Consider the following 20,833-nt stretch of genomic DNA (forward strand, 5'->3'; position numbering starts at 1 on the left):
TTGTACCACTAGTTGTAGTTGTGCCACTGGTTTTTGTACCACTAGTTGTTGTTGTGCCACTGGTTGTTGTTCCACTAGTTGTTGTTGTGCCACTGGTTGTTGTTCCGCTGGTTGTTGTACCACTGGTTGTTGTTCCACTAGTTGTAGTTGTGCCACTAGTTGTTGTACCACTGGTTGTAGTTGTGCCACTGGTTGTTGTTCCACTGGTTGTTGTTGTTCCGCTAGTTGTAGTTGTGCCACTAGTTGTTGTACCACTGGTTGTAGTTGTGCCACTGGTTGTTTGTTCCACTGGTTGTTGTACCACTGGTTGTTGTACCACTGGTTGTTGTACCACTGGTTGTAGTTGTGCCGCTAGTTGTTGTACCACTAGTTGTAGTTGTGCCACTGGTTGTTGTACCACTGGTTGTTGTTGTACCACTGGTTGTTTGTACCACTAGTTGTTGTACCACTGGTTGTTGTTGTAGTTGTGCCACTGGTTGTTGTACCACTAGTCGTAGTTGTGCCACTGGTTGTTGTACCAGTAGTTGTTGTTGTGCCACTGGTTGTTGTTCCACTGGTTGTTGTGCCACTAGTTGTAGTTGTTCCACTGGTGGTTGTACCACTAGTCGTAGTTGTGCCACTGGTTGTAGTACCACTGGTTGTTGTACCACTAGTGGTAGTTATGCCACTGGTTGTTGTACCACTAGTGGTAGTTGTGCCACTGGTTGTTGTACCACTAGTTGTAGTACCACTAGTTGTAGTTGTGCCACTGGTTGTTGTACCACTAGTTGTTGTTCCACTAGTTGTAGTTGTGCCTCTGGTGGTTGTGCCACTGGTTGTTGTACCACTAGTCGTAGTTGTGCCACGGGTTGTTGTACCACTAGTTGTAGTTGTGCCGCTAGTGGTTGTTCCACTTGTTGTTGTACCACTACTTGTAGTTGTACCACTAGTAGTTGTGCCACTGGTTGTTGTACCACTGATTGTTGTTCCACTGGTTGTTGTGCCACTAGTCGTAGTTGTGCCACGGGTTGTTGTACCACTAGTTGTAGTTATGCCACTTGTTGTTGTACCACTAGTGGTAGGTGTGCCACTAGTTGTTGTACCACGTGTTGTTGTACCACTAATTGTAGTTGTGCCACTGGTTGTTGTGCCACTGGTTGTTGTACCACTAGTTGTAGTTGTACCACTGGTTGTTGTACCACTAGTTGTAGTTGTGCCACTGGCTGTTGTTCCTAAAATTTGCACGGTTATCAATTGGTGATATATTTGTGAATACTCTTTCTTCTGTCCTCATGTATGCCATTCTTTAAAGAGGGCATTCGTTTGTTGCCAAACTGTTCCAGCATCATAGTAGATACATTCAATCGTTATACTGTATACTGGGCAACCATAACACTTATTAATAGAACCTTCTCAAAAGACCGAACAGAATTATCTTCAAGAACACATCGCTTCTTCCCCCCATAAAACATCCGACCATGGAAACAAATAACCAAAAAAGGGGAAAAGATCAGAGAATGTACCTGGGAAAAACATCATGTAACCAACAAATAGAAACCCATCACTTATACAACCTAAAACTTCTTGTACCTGAGGATGTTGTCCCGCTTGTCGTCGTGCCACTGGTTGTTGTACCACTGGTTGTAGTTGTGCCACTAGTTGTAGTACCGCTGGTTGTAGTTGTGCCACTGGTTGTTGTACCACTTGTTGTTGTTCCACTGGTTGTAGTTGTGCCACTGGTTGTTGTACCGCTGGTTGTAGTTGTGCCACTAGTTGTAGTACCGCTGGTTGTAGTTGTGCCACTGGTTGTTGTACCACTGGTTGTTGTACCACTGGTTGTAGTTGTGCCACTGGTTGTTGTACCGCTTGTTGTAGTTGTGCCACTGGTCGTTGTACCACTGGTTGTAGTTGTGCCACTGGTTGTTGTACCACTTGTTGTTGTTCCACTGGTTGTAGTTGTGCCACTGGTTGTTGTACCGCTGGTTGTAGTTGTGCCACTAGTTGTAGTACCGCTGGTTGTAGTTGTGCCACTGGTTGTTGTACCACTTGTTGTTGTTCCACTGGTTGTAGTTGTGCCACTGGTTGTTGTACCACTAGTTGTAGTTGTGCCACTGGTTGTTGTACCACTAGTTGTAGTTGTGCCACTGGTTGTTGTACCACTAGTTGTTGTACCACTGGTTGTTGTACCACTGGTTGTAGTTGTGCCACTGGTCGTTGTTCCGCTGGTTGTAGTTGTGCCACTAGTTGTAGTACCGCTGGTTGTAGTTGTGCCACTGGTTGTTGAACCACTTGTTGTTGTTCCACTAGTTGTAGTTGTGCCACTGGTCGTTGTACCACTAGTTGTAGTTGTGCCACTGGTTGTTGTACCACTAGTTGTAGTTGTGCCACTGGTTGTTGTACCACTAGTTGTTGTACCACTGGTTGTTGTACCACTGGTTGTAGTTGTGCCACTAGTTGTTGTACCGCTTGTTGTAGTTGTGCCACTGGTCGTTGTACCACTAGTTGTAGTTGTGCCACTGGTTGTTGTACCACTAGTTGTTGTACCACTAGTTGTTGTACCACTGGTTGTAGTTGTGCCACTGGTCGTTGTACCGCTGGTTGTAGTTGTGCCACTAGTTGTAGTACCGCTGGTTGTTGTTGTGCCACTGGTTGTTGAACCACTTGTTGTTGTTCCACTAGTTGTAGTTGTGCCACTGGTCGTTGTACCACTAGTTGTAGTTGTGCCACTGGTCGTTGTACCTCTGGTTGTAGTTGTGCCACTAGTTGTAGTACCGCTGGTTGTAGTTGTGCCACTGGTTGTTGAACCACTTGTTCTTGTTCCACTAGTTGTAGTTGTGCCACTGGTCGTTGTACCACTAGTTGTAGTTGTGCCACTGGTTGTTGTACCACTAGTTGTAGTTGTGCCACTGGTTGTTGTACCACTAGTTGTTGTACCACTGGTTGTTGTACCACTGGTTGTAGTTGTGCCACTAGTTGTTGTACCGCTTGTTGTAGTTGTGCCACTGGTCGTTGTACCACTAGTTGTAGTTGTTCCGCTTGTTGTTGTACCACTAGTTGTTGTTCCTAAAATCATGAGTTACCAATTGATAATTTATATTATCATGAGTTATCAATTGATAATTTATATTAGTATTTCCTTGTTCCCTTACTTTTTAGTACGGAAGGCTCGTTGATTCCATAATGGAAAATGGGCATTCATTAGCTTCCACGTGTTCCAGCAATATAGTACATGGTTTTCAATCCCTACACTTTACACTTGGCAACCATACTTCTTGAAGTCGCATGGAATGTAACAAGATCAAAGATTAAATGGTCTTCATTCACTGAGTTGAGAAACCTCCACGATAACATAGGGCAGTGCGTCGCGGCGTCAAACAATTAAACCAATATTGTGTGTAGACGTTATGCACATGTCCATGACAGCTACCATCCTATAACATGGCATCTAACGTTTAAGAATAGAGCCCATGCCCATGATCATCCAAAGAATTCATGCTGTCTCTGATGGTTCACGTATCTTTCAATGTCAAGAAACAACGTTATTCGTAGGATGATTCTAAGGTCTTATCTCACAGAGTATGTGGTAACAAAGACCACGCTGTTGTGCTAGGGTTTAACATTCATATCATTTCAACGTGAAGAGAACATTAGTTGTACATCCCTGCATGATACTTCACTCTATGGCTTCCTGTCCCCTAAAACATGACATACTCACCCTTTCCGCCAGTACAAGAAAACTCATTTCAATCACTTCTTTAATTAACAAATACACGTCATAATATTAAAAGACAATAAATACAGGAATCTTAAACGTCGTTAAAATCATGTCACGTTGTTTACACATATCTCAGGATGTAAGATCAACATATTGTGCTCATTCAGTGAAGTGTTCTCGTTCCTGTTTATGATGCAGTGACTTGCTCCTACTCTTTTATTACTACAATTGACCCTAACACTTATAAATAAAACCTTCTGAAAACACCGCACAACAATATGTTTAGATCTTCAAGAAAAGGCTCTTCCTTTCGCCGATAAAACATCGGACCATGGAGACAAATCAAGAAAAAGGTCAAACAATCAGAGAATAAACCTGGAAAATACATCATGAAATCAACAAAATAAAATGTACTTGTAGTACCGCTGGTTGTAGTTGTGCCACTGGTTGTTGTACCACTTGTTGTTCCACTGGTTGTAGTTGTGCCACTGGTTGTTGTACCACTAGTTGTAGTTGTGCCACTGGTTGTTGTACCACTAGTTGTAGTTGTGCCACTGGTTGTTGTACCACTAGTTGTTGTACCACTGGTTGTTGTACCACTGGTTGTAGTTGTGCCACTAGTTGTTGTACCGCTTGTTGTAGTTGTGCCACTGGTCGTTGTACCACTAGTTGTAGTTGTGCCACTGGTTGTTGTACCACTAGTTGTTGTACCACTGGTTGTAGTTGTGCCACTGGTCGTTGTACCTCTGGTTGTAGTTGTGCCACTAGTTGTAGTACCGCTGGTTGTAGTTGTGCCACTGGTTGTTGAACCACTTGTTGTTGTTCCACTAGTTGTAGTTGTGCCACTGGTCGTTGTACCACTAGTTGTAGTTGTTCCGCTTGTTGTTGTACCACTAGTTGTTGTTCCTAAAATCATGAGTTACCAATTGATAATTTATATTATCATGAATTATCAATTGATAATTTATATTAGTATTTCCTTGTTCCCTTACTTTTTAGTATGGAAGGCTCGTTGATTCCATAATGGAAAATGGGCATTCATTAGCTTCCACGTGTTCCAGCAATATAGTACATGGTTTTCAATCCCTACACTTTACACTTGGCAACCATACTTCTTGAAGTCGCATGGAATGTAACAAGATCAAAGATTAAATGGTCTTCATTCACTGAGTTGAGAAACCTCCACGATAACATAGGGCAGTGCGTCGCGGCGTCAAACAATTAAACCAATATTGTGTGTAGACGTTATGCACATGTCCATGACAGCTACCATCCTATAACATGGCATCTAACGTTTAAGAATAGAGCCCATGCCCATGATCATCCAAAGAATTCATGCTGTCTCTGATGGTGCACGTATCTTTCAATGTCAAGAAACAACGTTATTCGTAGGATGATTCTAAGGTCTTATCTCATAGAGTATGTGGTAACAAAGACCACGCTGTTGTGCTAGGGTTTAACATTCATATCATTTCAACGTGAAGAGAGCATTAGTTGTACATCCCTGCATGATACTTCACTCTATGGCTTCCTGTCCCCTAAAACATGACATACTCACCCTTTCCGCCAGTACAAGAAAACTCATTTCAATCACTTCTTTAATTAACAAATACACGTGCTAATATTAAAAGACAATACATACAGGAATCTTAAACGTCGTTAAAATCATGTCACGTTGTTTACACATATCTCAGGATGTAAGATCAACATATTGTGCTCATTCAGTGAAGTGTTCTCGTTCCTGTTTATGATGCAGTGACTTGCTCCTACTCTTTTATTACTACAATTGACCCTAACACTTATAAATAAAACCTTCTGAAAACACCGCACAACAATATGTTTAGATCTTCAAGAAAAGGCTCTTCCTTTCGCCGATAAAACATCGGACCATGGAGACAAATCAAGAAAAAGGTCAAACAATCAGAGAATAAACCTGGAAAATACATCATGAAATCAACAAAATAAAATGTACTTGTAGTACCGCTGGTTGTAGTTGTGCCACTGGTTGTTGTACCACTTGTTGTTCCACTGGTTGTAGTTGTGCCACTGGTTGTTGTACCACTAGTTGTAGTTGTGCCACTGGTTGTTGTACCACTAGTTGTTGTACCACTGGTTGTTGTACCACTGGTTGTAGTTGTGCCACTAGTTGTTGTACCGCTTGTTGTAGTTGTGCCACTGGTCGTTGTACCACTAGTTGTAGTTGTGCCACTGGTTGTTGTACCACTAGTTGTTGTACCACTGGTTGTAGTTGTGCCACTGGTCGTTGTACCGCTGGTTGTAGTTGTGCCACTAGTTGTAGTACCGCTGGTTGTAGTTGTGCCACTGGTTGTTGAACCACTTGTTGTTGTTCCACTAGTTGTAGTTGTGCCACTGGTCGTTGTACCACTAGTTGTTGTTCCTAAAATCATGAGTTACCAATTGATAATTTATATTATCATGAATTATCAATTGATAATTTATATTAGTATTTCCTTGTTCCCTTACTTTTTAGTATGGAAGGCTCGTTGATTCCATAATGGAAAATGGGCATTCATTAGCTTCCACGTGTTCCAGCAATATAGTACATGGTTTTCAATCCCTACACTTTACACTTGGCAACCATACTTCTTGAAGTCGCATGGAATGTAACAAGATCAAAGATTAAATGGTCTTCATTCACTGAGTTGAGAAACCTCCACGATAACATAGGGCAGTGCGTCGCGGCGTCAAACAATTAAACCAATATTGTGTGTAGACGTTATGCACATGTCCATGACAGCTACCATCCTATAACATGGCATCTAACGTTTAAGAATAGAGCCCATGCCCATGATCATCCAAAGAATTCATGCTGTCTCTGATGGTACACGTATCTTTCAATGTCAAGAAACAACGTTATTCGTAGGATGATTCTAAGGTCTTATCTCATAGAGTATGTGGTAACAAAGACCACGCTGTTGTGCTAGGGTTTAACATTCATATCATTTCAACGTGAAGAGAGCATTAGTTGTACATCCCTGCATGATACTTCACTCTATGGCTTCCTGTCCCCTAAAACATGACATACTCACCCTTTCCGCCAGTACAAGAAAACTCATTTCAATCACTTCTTTAATTAACAAATACACGTGCTAATATTAAAAGACAATACATACAGGAATCTTAAACGTCGTTAAAATCATGTCACGTTGTTTACACATATCTCAGGATGTAAGATCAACATATTGTGCTCATTCAGTGAAGTGTTCTCGTTCCTGTTTATGATGCAGTGACTTGCTCCTACTCTTTTATTACTACAATTGACCCTAACACTTATAAATAAAACCTTCTGAAAACACCGCACAACAATATGTTTAGATCTTCAAGAAAAGGCTCTTCCTTTCGCCGATAAAACATCGGACCATGGAGACAAATCAAGAAAAAGGTCCAACTAACAGAGTATAAACCTGGAAAATACATCATGAAATCAACAAAATAAAATGTACTTGTAGTACCGCTGGTTGTAGTTGTGCCACTGGTTGTAGTACCACCTGTTGTTGTACCACTTGTTGTTGTTCCACTGGTTGTAGTTGTGCCACTGGTAGTTGTACCACTAGTTGTAGTTGTGCCACTAGTTGTTGTACCACTAGTTATGGTTGTGCCACTTGTTGTTGTACCGCTTGTTCTAGTTGTGCCACTGATTGTTGTACCGCTGGTTGTAGTTGTGCCACTGCTTGTTGTACCACTAGGTGTTGTTGTACCACTGGTTGTTGTACCACTAGTTGTTGTACCACTGGTTGTTGTACCACTAGTTGTAGTTGTGCCACTGGTCGTTGTACCACTAGTTGTAGTTGTGCCACTGGGTGTGGTACCACTAGTTGTAGTTGTGCCACTTGTTGCTGTAGATGTGCCACTGGTTGTTGAACCACTAGTTGTAGTTGTGCCACTGGTTGTTGTACCACTAGTTGTTGTTCCACTAGTTGTTGTACCACTGGTTGTTGTACCACTAGTTGTTGTACCACTGGTTGTTGTACCACTACTTGTACTTGTGCCACTGGTCGTTGTACCACTAGTTGTAGTTGTGCCACGTGTCGTTGTACCACTGGTTGTAGTTGTGCCAGTTCCTGTCGTTCCACTGGTTGTAGTTGTGCCACTGGTCGTAGAACCACTAGTTGTGGTTGTGCCACTGGTTGTTGTGCCACTAGTTGTAATTGTGCCACTGGTCGTTGTACCACTAGTTGTAGTTGTGCCACTTGTTGTTGTTCCACTGGTTGTAGTTGTGCCACTGGTTGTTGTACCACTAGTTGTAGTTGTGCCACTGGTTGTTGTCACCAGTTGTAATCGAAGTTGTAGTTGTACCACTGGTTGTTGTACCACTAGTTGTAGTTGTGCCACTGGTCGTTGTACCACTAGTTGTAGTTGTGCCACTGGTCGTTGTACCACTAGTTGTAGTTGTGCCACTGGTTGTTGTTCCACTGGTTGTAGCAGTGGCACTGGACGTTGTACCACTGGTTGTTGTTGCACTGGTTGTAGTTGTGCCACTGGTTGTTGTACCACTCGTTGCAGTTGTGCCACTGGTTGTTGTACCACTAGTTGTAGTTGTGCCACTGGTTGTTGTACCACTAGTTGTAGTTGTGCCACTGGTTGTTTTACCACTAGTTGTTGTACCACTCGTTGTTGTACCACTAGTTCTAGTTGTGCCACTGGTCGTTGTACCACTAGTTGTAGTTGTGCCACTGGTCGTTGTACCACTTGTTGTCGTTGTGCCACTTCTTGTTGTTCCACTGGTTGTAGTTGTGCCACTGGTTGTTGTACCACTAGTTGTAGTTGTGCCACTGGTCGTTGTACCACTGGTTGTAGTTGTGCCACTGGTCGTTGTACCACTGGTTGTAGTTGTGCCACTTGTTGTTGTTCCACTGGTTGTAGTTGTGCCACTGGTTGTTGTACCACTAGTTGTGGTTGTGCCACTGGTTGTTGTGCCACTAGTTGTAATCGTGCCACTGGTCGTTGTACCACTGGTTGTAGTTGTGCCACTTGTTGTTGTTCCACTGGTTGTAGTTGTGCCACTGGTTGTTGTACCACTAGTTGTAGTTGTGCCACTGGTTGTTGTACCACTAGTTGTAGTTGTGCCACTGGTTGTTGTACCACTAGTTGTAGTTGTGCCACTGGCCACTGGTTGTGTACCACTAGTTGTTGTACCACTTGGTTGTTGTACCACTGGTTGTAGTTCTGTGCCACTGGTTGTGTTGTACCACTTGTTTGTTGTACCACTGTACCACTGGTTGTGTAGTTGTAGTTGTGCCACTGGTTGTTGTACCACTTAGTTGTAGTTGTGCCACTGGTTGTTGTACCACTAGTTGTAGTTGTGCCACTGGTTGTTGTACCACTAGGTTGTAGTTGTGCCACTGGTTGTTGTACCACTAGTTGTAGTTGTGCCACTGGTTGTTGTACCACTGGTTGTTGTACCACTGGTTGTAGTTGTGCCACTGGTTGTTGTACCACTAGTTGTAGTTGTACCACTGGTTGTTGTACCACTAGTTGTAGTTGTGCCACTGGTCGTTGTACCACTAGTTGTAGTTGTGCCACTTGGTTGTTGTACCAGTTGTAGTTGTGCCACTTGGTTGTTGTACCACTAGTTGTAGTTGTGCCACTGGTTGTTGTACCACTAGTTGTAGTTGTGCCACTGGTCGTTGCACCACTAGTTGTAGTTGTGCCATTGGTTGTTGTACCACTAGTTGTAGCCACTTTGTTTGTACCACTGGCTGGTTACCACTGGTTTCAGTGGTTGTTGTACCACTAGTTGTAGTTTGTTGTGTTGTGCCACTGGTTGTTGCCAATTAGTTGTAGTTGTGCCACTGGTTGTTGTTGTTGTTGTGCCAGTTGTGCCACTGGTGTTGTACCACTAGTTGTAGTTGTGCCACTGGTTGTTGTACCACTAGCTGTAGTTGTGCCAACTTGTTGTTGTACCACTGGTTGTAGTTGTGCCACTGGTTGTTGTACCACCAGTTGTTGTTGTGCCACTGGTTGTTGTACCACCAGTTTCCACTAGTTGTGCCACTGGTTGTTGTACCACCAGTTGTAGTTGTGCCACTGGTTGTACCACTGGTTGTTGTTGTGCCACTGTTGTTCCACTGGTTGTAGTTGTGCCACTGGTTGTTGTACCACTGGTTGTGGTTGTTGTACCACTGGGTTGTTGTGTACCACTGGTTGTAGTGTGCCACTGGTGGTTGTTGTACCACTAGTTGTAGTTGTGCCACTGGTTGTTGTACCACCACTGGTTGTAGTTGTGCCACTGGTTGTTGTTACCACTGGTTGTAGTTGTGCCACTGGTTGTTGTGCCACTATTGTAGTTGTGCCAGTTGTACCACTAGTTGTAGTTGTGCCACTGGTTGTAGTTGTACCACTGGTTGTTGTTTGTTGCCACTGGTTGTAGTTGTGCCACTGGTTGTTGTACCACTAGTTGTAGTTGTGCCAATTTGTTGTTGTTCCACTGGTGTACCACTGGTCGTTGTACCACTAGTTGTAGTTGTACCATTTGTAGTTGTGCCACTGGTCGTTGTGCCACTGGTTGTTGTACCACTAGTTGTAGTTGTGCCACTGGTCGTTGTACCACTAGTTGTACTTACCCACTAGTTGTACCACTGGTTGTACTTGTGCCACTTGTTCGTTGTACCACTAGTTTGTTGTGTTGTGGTTGTTGTCCCACTGGTTGTTGTACCACTAGTTGTAGTTGTGCCACTGGTTGTTGTACCACTAGTTGTAGTTGTGCCACTGGTTGTTGTACCACTAGTTGTGTTGTGCCACTGGTTGTTGTACCATTAGCCACTGGTTACCACTGTGCCACTGGTTGTTGTACCACTGGTTGTAGTTGTGCCACTGGTTGTACCAATTAGTTGTAGTTACCCACTGGTTGTTGTACCACTAGTTGTAGTTGTGCCACTGTTGTTGTACCACTGGTTGTAGTTGTGCCACTTTGTACCACTGGTTGTAGTTGTGCCACTGGTTGTTGTACCACTAGTTGTGCCACTGTTGTACCACTATTGTAGTTGTGCCACTGGTAGTTGGTTGTTGTACCACTAGTTGTTGTGCCACTGGTTGTTGTACCACTGGTTGTAGTTGTGCCACTGGTTGTTGTACCACTAGTTGTGTTGTGCCACTGGTCGTTGTACCACTGGTTTGTAGCTGTAGTTGTGCCACTTGTTGTTGTTCCACTGGTTGTAGTTGTGCCACTGGTTGTTGTACCACTGGTTGTAGTTGTGCCACTGGTTGTTGTACCACTAGTTGTGGTTGTGCCACTGGTTGTTGTACCACTAGTTGTAGTTGTGCCACTGGTTGTTGTACCACTAGTTGTAGTTGTGCCACTGGTTGTTGTACCACTAGTTGTAGTTGTGCCACTGGTTGTTGTACCACTAGTTGTAGTTGTGCCACTGGTTGTTGTACCACTAGTTGTTGTACCACTCGTTGTTGTACCACTAGTTGTAGTTGTGCCACTGGTTGTTGTACCACTTGTTGTAGTTGTGCCACTGGTTGTTGTACCACTAGTTGTAGTTGTACCACTGGCCGTTGTACCACTAGTTGTAGTTGTGCCACTGGTTGTTGTACCACTAGTTGTTGTACCACTAGTTGTAGTTGTGCCACTGGTTGTTGTACCACTGGTTGTAGTTGTTCCACTGGTTTTTGTTCCTAAAATGCGCAACCTTATTAGTTGGTGATTATTATTATTCTCTTGCTGCTGTTCTTTCAAGTAAGGTGAGCTTTCTGACAATCACGGAAAGTGTGGAGTTGGTCTTTTTTTAGCTACGTGCTAAAGCGTATATTGCATGTTTTGCACACTTTATTGTGTATCTATGGGAACCATACTTTTTCAATTTGTCCATTCTGAACGGACACTGCAGCAAGTGTAAGCCATCCTACTCTCCATCCAAAACAAACCATTACTAATTCATACCAACCTCCCGTTCCTCCTTCACCCCATCACCTCGCTTCCTACTAAATGCAAGCTAATAAAATTGCAAAACATTGGATTTCTTCTTAATAGTTTCATTTTATTTCAACATTACCTGATGTAGTTCCGGTTGCTGAAAGCAGAATAAATATGCAATAAGCACAATGAATGAGAGAAACAAGAGGTCATTTGAACACTGTTCAACCAATGATGCATTGTACAGCTTATATTACCGATAGAGTTTATCTGTGGACACAATATGTAAAATGATAAATCGGTTATTCATTTCATTGAAACTCTATGCAGTTATTGGCGAAAGGAAATAGTTTGATGGATACAGTAGTCACCTTCATTCAAAATACAATTAAAACAGTGACAGATGCCAATATTTTATAACTGTTTTACACTGCACACTGTTTCTTGTTGTATTATTTTAGAATAGACGGAGACTTATCTATATGTGAACAATAAAGCCTAATACCTTCATTGCATCAACGAATTCTGATAGGCAGCTAAGTGCACAATCTTTCGCACGTAACAAAACCTTGTGTTATATTAGTAGAAGAGAAAACTTACTTTCTTCCTCACAAACACCCACAGTGTCCTCTATGTTGTCGATCACACCGTTGAAGGTAACAACGTAGCCTTTGATCAGCTTGTTAATGGTCACGGAATTCTGAAAAGATGTGATATATGATCATTTCAAACAAACCAATCATACAATTATTACAATGAAACAATATGAAGCTGTAGCTGTAACTACCTCAGACATAACACTTTGGCTGTCACATTCCTGTGGCGAATTCAAAACCAGAAAAAGCTATAAATACAACGATAATCCATAAAGGAGAGACACTTTTCAGAAGTCGGCATGATGTCATCAATTGCTTTCCGACTAACTAATCTCACTAACAACTGTGCACAGCTTTTAAGTATAGCGGATAGGTCGAACGACGGATATTGCTGCTTTCTGCAATAGTTGCAGAAATGTGGTATGCTTCTACGATACTTACTTCAACAAGCTCTGCAAAATATTTCAACGAAGTTGCCTGCTGGAAGTTTCCTTGCACCTTTATCCCATTGACTACGTCTTCTTTATTAAAGAAAGCACATACGACGGTTTCCTTGCTAAATGCGTTTTCTCCCAATTCTTTTGCAATGGGCGTGATTAGTTTATTTGTGCCCACTGAAAATGAAGATCATAAAATGTATTTTATCTGTGTACCTTAAGGTAATTCATAATGCACAATAATGTGCAGCGGGTATTTATACCGCGTGTGTACTGATATCGCATCAGCAAATTATAAAGATATGCCATTCCAATATTTCCCCAAACACAAAGGACATTAGTATTTCGAAGGTAGGAGGCTAATGTTTCCCCGTTTTCACTACTTTTGTTCTTGTTTAGATATAGTAAAAATAATTGTATTTGGTATGTTGTATTACAGTCTCAGTCTCGTGAAGAAAACATTAAATATGTTTAAATTCTCAGTTAGGAATATATGTAAAATGTTACCTTGAGTGAATGTTAGGCCTTTTGCTTCCTCGAGTGACAGAACCGTCACAAGGATTGTCTGTTTATCTTTGGTGGTATCCTCAAACGTCAACTTTCTACTGACACCAGGATCATGCTTAAAGGTAAGGGTGACAGAGTCGTGTTTTGTGGAGTAAGTGATGGAACATAAAACGGAGTAATACAATCAAAAGGAGAACATATATGTGTATGTTTGCTTTTAACGCCCCACTGCGTTATTTTCAGTTTAAAAGACTGTTTTGTGCAATAGCACAGGTATAATGATGACAAGCAAGGAAGAGCATGCTTGCGTTGAGTAACTGACTAATAACGATGACAAGCAAGGGAGAGCATGTTTGCGTTGAGCATCTGGCTGAGTCTGACGGTATATTCACAGTCTATATAGTTTTTTACGTCATTGGGGCTACGGTGTCAATACGATAGGAGATGTAAGGAAGAGATACAAGAAAGGGCCAATTAATACAAAAAAATGAACAAGCTTGGCTTCGTGATACTTTTACGTAGGTGTATATTTTTAGCCGTTAAGTTTGATACTTACCGTCGATGTAATAACTTCAAAGAAGTTGGGTACTGTGCCTGGTGGTGCTCTTGTGTAGTACCTATCCACAAAGGCTGGAGGGCTATATATCGCTTCCAGAACCGTCTTGTTTCCGACGACAAACTTCTGCACCTCGAACGGAGCGTTGTCACTCGTGCCATTCATATTAAATTCCTTGCACCTTTCTACTGTGATGACATAGGTAAAATAGTTGCATGTGATATTCTGTCTCAATGGTGTGTTGTTTTTATTTGTTTATTAGTATAGCATGTACATGTCATGAAAGAAAACCTACGAAACTAAAAAGGCAGTCTGTCATCCAAATACACCCAAAACTAAAAGTGGTGATCCTAGCACTGCAGGCTGGTTAGGCTTATCTAGACAAGGTCCTTTCTTGGTCGTATCATGGATTGGCTTCTGAGTTCAAACGCAAGCATAGCGTAGACGTTAATAAAAGGACCGAGCCATACCACCATGTCGCTTCAGATACTGTGTTTGTGCCAACGCTTGGCATCCACTGATTAGGTGTTGGACAGTCTCGTTAAATTCCATGATTACATTTTATATTTACATTTTGACGCAAAATCACACATTGGCGGTTACACGTGGGAAGTGACTAGCCACTTTTCTGGACAGCTATTAGAGCTCATCATCAGCTCAGGTACCCTTTTCCCCTCTACACGTAGCCAAGAATGGGACTTCTCTGAGATGCGCTGCCTTGTCAAACCCACCCAAAACTTTCCGTGGAATATGCGCCAAGAGATCAGGAGGTACCAAACCAAGGTCACCGAGAACAATGGGGAGTTGCACGACAATGTCTGCATATTTAGCATGCTATTCCGGAATCCTACCATTCACGTTTCTGCCAAAAAGGACAGAACATTCAATGACATAAATGTAATTTTTCAATAAGGAAAATAAAATGCTCCAGCCGTGCATCTCCAGATTCTGTCTAACAACTTTGGCGCACTTAAAATGGCTGTGGAATTCCTTGCTTTCATTCTGATTCTTGACAAGCATCACCAGAGGATCATCCGATAAATAGACATGTACAAAAGTACAAATTAAATTCTATCATGAAAAGCCTCAACATTATCAAACCACTACAACCCCATTTTATTGCAATACATAAACGATTACCAGGGAACCGAAGGTGGTGGGTTCAGGCGGTAAAGACTCTGGATGTGTTGCCATGTGCAATCAACTGCTCCAAAAAGAGTAGGAAAGGACTGGCTAAGCAAATATATTTGTGGCGTTGACCTTATTTTGAGAACGAAGTTCCGAGCTCCAGATGTATACTTACACCCACCCACACAAACATTCCCGACCCTCACCCACCCTTGGAGCTTTCACCTTCATCTTTTATGCTATGGTATTTCACCTGATATCGGTTGGGGTATGGTAGGCTCACCTTTTCGTACCCGTATGGTCACTCTTTGCTGACAAGATTTTGTAGCTCAAATGAGAGCCAAATAATTACTTCTACAATCTGCTTATTTACTCTTTGCAGACCATAAGCTTAATACTTATAATACTTAATACTTATAATGCAAATAGATCACTAATAAGAAAACTTACCTGTTGTTCCACTTGTGGTTGTTGTTCCGGATGTAGTAGTAGTACCACTTGTTGTGGTTGTTCCACTAGTTGTTGTGGTGCCACTAGTGGTTGTTGTACCGCTGGTAGTAGTTGTTCCACTAGTTGTTGTGGTGCCACTAGTTGTTGTTCCAGATGTAGTTGTTCCACTTGTTGTTGTACCTGTTTACACACAAAAAATAAAACATGACACACATCTCTCATAAACCGATAGCTTCAAAGGAATATAAAAATCACCATAAAAAGAACTGGAAAGTATGGTCAGTTTTATAATGACTATATTTTCTGTTGTCCCAGATGTTGTTGTACTTCATGTATAGTTTTTCACATTCGAGCGTTAACATGGAATACAATTATCTAATCATCTTACTAGCCTACACAAACAGAGTCTGCTAACCTGAAAAAGGAGTAGTGTCTAGAGTACACTATATCGCTGAATGAATGAATATATTTTAGCATGGCCTAGTGTATTCAATTATGTCAGATGTTGCTGTTGATGTGTGTGTGGGGATGTGGGGTGTGTGGGTGTGTGGGGGGGCGGTTTGGTTCTGCATCAGAACCAGATTACTCCCGTGAATACCTTAAATGATTTGAAACGTGTCTTTGTTAATGTTTCACTTATGATCGACAACTTTATGTGAAGGGCGTCTGATGCTCACAACTATCTGAATTACATATGCCCTTCCTGTGTCTGTATTTTATCGAAATAAGATAAGACTTTAACCAGTCATCGACTGACTCTTTTTAAGTTTCATCATACAACGTAACAGACTTTTTAGCCCTGAATAACAAACAAACGAACCATAACGCCAATTTAGGATCTAAGTGTACACTCAATGGCATGTCACTCGATGTTTCTGAAGAAATTTGAAATGTAATCCATCTGAGTGACTTCTTTTGAGCACCTCGAATTAATGCCTCTCACAAAAAAAGATTCGCTTCAATCAGATTGATACTTCCACTCGGTCGTAGGAACATAAATTTATGAATTACAGGTATCCTCAAACACTAGGTACATATGTACATCTTACCTGTTGTTTCGTGCTGGCATATGACAATTTCAGTTACACTAGCAGTTGCTGGCACAAGAATGGCTGATACTGGACCATTGACGGGAACCTAAAAATTAAAAAAAACAACTTACAGCTTTCATCAAGACAGTGTATGCATCAACATGAACAATGTAAAGAAAAGTGAAATAAATGAAAACGATAGACACAACGGCCAAGGAATATAAGTGGATATATATCCACTTCCATACATACATATATATATATATATATATATATATATATATATATATACATACAGGCACGTGTGTGTGTCTATGTGTGTGTGTGTGGTTCTCTTTCTCTCTCTCTCTCTCTGTGCATGTGTGTGTGTGTCTGTGTCTGTGCGACTTGATCAAATACTTACTTCATAAAGAGAAGAATCACTTGGGTCGACAGTGCCCACAATCTTTTGGAAGACTTCAGGTTTGTCTTTTCCAGCTGGAGTGGTTACTGTCACTGGATTTGTACTTGGTGTAACTGGCACAGTAGTGAGATACACGTTTTTAACGGTGCCTGGGGTACTGCTAGAGGTATCAACTGGTGTCCCATTGACTGTGTAGCCATCAGGTATCTCTTTAGTCACCAAGATAATCTCATCAGTCGAAGATTTGACAGGGAACTCAGTCACCTAAAGAGTTCAAACAAATATTTATTACCTTCACTTGAACATCGTTTCTTCAGTACAATCAAATGGTAAGGAACAAATCTTCATTGTGGTTATATTTTCTTCAGTTGAGTATTTGCATACATACAATTTAAACTGCTCATCACTGTAGGATATTCAATATCATTCATTCCATGAGTTTTTATTCATATCGAAAATGTTTTGCACGTTGATTATTCATTCAGCACAGATTTTCTTTAGACATACCTGAGGGTTGGTGGTTTCCTCAGAGGGCACAGAAGTGAAGATCGTTTCCGATGTGACCTTTACTGAGTCAACAAAGGGTGTCTCATCCAAAGGTATTTCCGACAGAGGGTCGCCGGCTTCATTTCCGACTGCGGATGGTGTTGGTGGTGGTGATGGGTTCTCACTTGTGTTCATCAGATCAAGCTTGTCACATGGAGTCGTTCCTGTAATGATGTCATATAACAAGGGTCATAACTTCTTCTAGTAGTATTGGTTAAAGCAGGTTGTAGGTCTTCATTTTATAAAGAAAAAGCCAAATCTAAGTACATCGAGATATGACAAGTACATATACATAACAACATAACAGCGATATAGCAACAGTGCATATTTGAGCTGAGAATAGAGGTATATTTGTTTTTAGCCATTAACAAAGAGAAACCGAGGCAAAAATGTCGAGATCAATAAGCATTGTAGTACAAAGATATTGTAAATTGCACAAAATAAACATTCTATTATTGAGCCAAAACATATACCAGCGATGTGATTTCTTTAACCCGTTGTGGATGTGTTTGTGCCGGATGTGGTTGTACCAGATGTGGTTGTTCCAGATGTGGTTGTTGCAGATCACTAATAAGAAAACTTACCTGTTGTTCCACTTGTGGTTGTTGTTCCGGATGTAGTAGTAGTACCACTTGTTGTGGTTGTTCCACTAGTTGTTGTGGTGCCACTACTGGTTGTTGTACCGCTGGTAGTAGTTGTTCCACTAGTTGTTGTGGTGCCACTAGTTGTCGTTCCAGATGTTGTTGTTCCACTAGTTGTTGTTCCAGAGGTAGTTGTTCCACTCGTTGTTGTACCTGTTTACACAAAAAAAATAAAACATGACACACACGTGCCCTGAAGAAACCGATAGCTTCAAAGGAATATAAAAATCACCATAAAAAGAACGGGAAAGTATGGTCAGTTTTATAATGACTATATTTTCTGTTGTCCCAGATGTTATTGTACTTCATGTATAGTTTTTCACATTCGAGCGTTAACATGGAATACAAATATCTAACCATATTACTAGCCTACACAAACAGAGTCTGCTAACCTGAAAAAGGAGTAGTGTCTAGAGTACATTATATCGCTGAATGAATGAATATATTTTAGCATGGCCTAGTGTACTGAATTATGTCAGATGTTGCTGTTGATGTGTGTGGGTGTGGGTCCACATCAGAAGCAGATTGCTCCCGTGAATACCTTAAATGATTTGAAACGTGTCTTTGTTAATGTTTCACTTATGATCGACAACTTTATGTGAAGGGCGTCTGATACTCACAACTATCTGAATTACATGTGCCCTTCCTGTGTCTGTATTTTCTCAAAATAAGATAAGACTTTAACCAATCGTCGACTGACACTTTTTTGAGTTTCATCATATAACGTAACATACTTTTTAGTCCTGAATAACAAACAAACGAACCATAACGCCAAGTTAGTGTCCAAGTGTACACTCAATGGCATGTCACTTAATGTTTCTGAAGAAATTTGAAATGTAATCCATCTGAGTGACTTCTTTTGAGCACCTCGAATTAATGCCTCTCACAAAAAAGGATTCGCTTCAATCAGATTGATGCTTCCACTCGGTCGTAGAAACATAAATTTATCAATTACAGGTATCCTCAAACACTAGGTACATATGTACATCTTACCTGTTGTTTCGTGCTGGCATATGACAATTTCAGTTACACTAGCAGTTGCTGGCACAAGAATGGCTGATACTGGACCATTGACGGGAACCTAAAAATTAAAAAAACAACTTACAGCTTTCATCAAGACAGTGTATGCATCAACATGAACAATGTAAAGAAAAGTGAAATAAATGAAAACGATAGACACAACGGCCAAGGAATATAAGTGGATATATATCCACTTCCATACATATATATATATATATATATATATATACATACAGGCACGTGTGTGTGTCTATGTGTGTGTGTGGGTGTGGTTCTCTTTCTCTCTCTCTCTCTCTGTGCATGTGTGTGTGTGTCTGTGTCTGTGCGACTTGATCAAATACTTACTTCATAAAGAGAAGAATCACTTGGGTCGACAGTGCCCACAATCTTTTGGAAGACTTCAGGTTTGTCTTTTCCAGCTGGAGTGGTTACTGTCACTGGATTTGTACTTGGTGTAACTGGCACAGTAGTGAGATACACGTTTTTAATGGTGCCTGGGGTACTGCTAGAGGTATCAACTGGTGTCCCATTGACTGTGTAGCCATCAGGTATCTCTTTAGTCACCAAGATAATCTCATCAGTCGAAGATTTGACAGGGAACTCAGTCACCTAAAGAGTTCAAACAAATATTTATTACCTTCACTTGAACATCGTTTCTTCAGTACAATCAAATGGTAAGGAACAAATCTTCATTGTGGTTATATTTTCTTCAGTTGAGTATTTGCATACATACAATTTAAACTGCTCATCACTGTAGGATATTCAATATCATTCATTCCATGAGTTTTTATTCATATCGAAAATGTTTTGCACGTTGATTATTCATTCAGCACAGATTTTCTTTAGACATACCTGAGGGTTGGTGGTTTCCTCAGAGGGCACAGAAGTGAAGATCGTTTCCGATGTGACCTTTACTGAGTCAACAAAGGGTGTCTCATCCAAAGGTATTTCCGACAGAGGGTCGCCGGCTTCATTTCCGACTGCGGATGGTGTTGGTGGTGGTGATGGGTTCTCACTTGTGTTCATCAGATCAAGCTTGTCACATGGAGTCGTTCCTGTAATGATGTCATATAACAAGGGTCATAACTTCTTCTAGTAGTATTGGTTAAAGCAGGTTGTAGGTCTTCATTTTATAAAGAAAAAGCCAAATCTAAGTACATCGAGATATGACAAGTACATATACATAACAACATAACAGCGATATAGCAACAGTGCATATTTGAGCTGAGAATAGAGGTATATTTGTTTTTAGCCATTAACAAAGAGAAACCGAGGCAAAAATGTCGAGATCAATAAGCATTGTAGTACAAAGATATTGTAAATTGCACAAAATAAACATTCTATTATTGAGCCAAAACATATACCAGCGATGTGATTTCTTTAACCCGTTGTGGATGTGTTTGTGCCGGATGTGGTTGTACCAGATGTGGTTGTTCCAGATGTGGTTGTTGCAGATCACTAATAAGAAAACTTACCTGTTGTTCCACTTGTGGTTGTTGTTCCGGATGTAGTAGTAGTACCACTTGTTGTGGTTGTTCCACTAGTTGTTGTGGTGCCACTACTGGTTGTTGTACCGCTGGTAGTAGTTGTTCCACTAGTTGTTGTGGTGCCACTAGTTGTCGTTCCAGATGTTGTTGTTCCACTAGTTGTTGTTCCAGAGGTAGTTGTTCCACTCGTTGTTGTACCTGTTTACACAAAAAAAATAAAACATGACACACACGTGCCCTGAAGAAACCGATAGCTTCAAAGGAATATAAAAATCACCATAAAAAGAACGGGAAAGTATGGTCAGTTTTATAATGACTATATTTTCTGTTGTCCCAGATGTTATTGTACTTCATGTATAGTTTTTCACATTCGAGCGTTAACATGGAATACAAATATCTAACCATATTACTAGCCTACACAAACAGAGTCTGCTAACCTGAAAAAGGAGTAGTGTCTA

The 20,833-nt window shown here is 41.2% G+C and overlaps 1 protein-coding gene and 1 long non-coding RNA gene across 2 annotated transcripts in view; both read right to left on the reverse strand.

The window, feature by feature from the left end:
• Positions 1-20,573, reverse strand: part of LOC124278140 (mucin-5AC-like) — a gene marked incomplete at its 5' end in the record, with an annotated part of 40,615 nt that extends 20,042 nt beyond the window's left edge. Inside the window, 14 exons of the mRNA XM_046713878.1 lie at positions 11,713-11,730; positions 12,174-12,273; positions 12,611-12,783; positions 13,114-13,228; positions 13,670-13,857; positions 15,248-15,427; positions 16,297-16,384; positions 16,682-16,945; positions 17,189-17,391; positions 17,812-18,021; positions 18,862-18,949; positions 19,234-19,497; positions 19,741-19,943; positions 20,364-20,573. Coding sequence (XP_046569834.1) covers positions 11,713-11,730; positions 12,174-12,273; positions 12,611-12,783; positions 13,114-13,228; positions 13,670-13,857; positions 15,248-15,427; positions 16,297-16,384; positions 16,682-16,945; positions 17,189-17,391; positions 17,812-18,021; positions 18,862-18,949; positions 19,234-19,497; positions 19,741-19,943; positions 20,364-20,573 — 2,304 coding nt within the window. The remainder of the gene's footprint in view (positions 1-11,712; positions 11,731-12,173; positions 12,274-12,610; positions 12,784-13,113; positions 13,229-13,669; positions 13,858-15,247; positions 15,428-16,296; positions 16,385-16,681; positions 16,946-17,188; positions 17,392-17,811; positions 18,022-18,861; positions 18,950-19,233; positions 19,498-19,740; positions 19,944-20,363) is intronic.
• LOC124278177 lies at positions 2,530-10,452 on the reverse strand. The gene is made up of 2 exons (XR_006899011.1): positions 10,371-10,452; positions 2,530-2,718 (listed from the first exon to the last, which is right to left on the reverse strand). It is a non-coding gene; the product is annotated as an uncharacterized LOC124278177 (long non-coding RNA).
• Positions 20,574-20,833: the final 260 nt, after the last annotated feature.

This window comes from Haliotis rubra, unplaced genomic scaffold, assembly GCF_003918875.1.
Source record: "Haliotis rubra isolate DU_JTF1 unplaced genomic scaffold, ASM391887v1 Scf232, whole genome shotgun sequence".
In the NCBI taxonomy this organism is placed as follows: Eukaryota; Metazoa; Mollusca; class Gastropoda; order Lepetellida; family Haliotidae; genus Haliotis; species Haliotis rubra.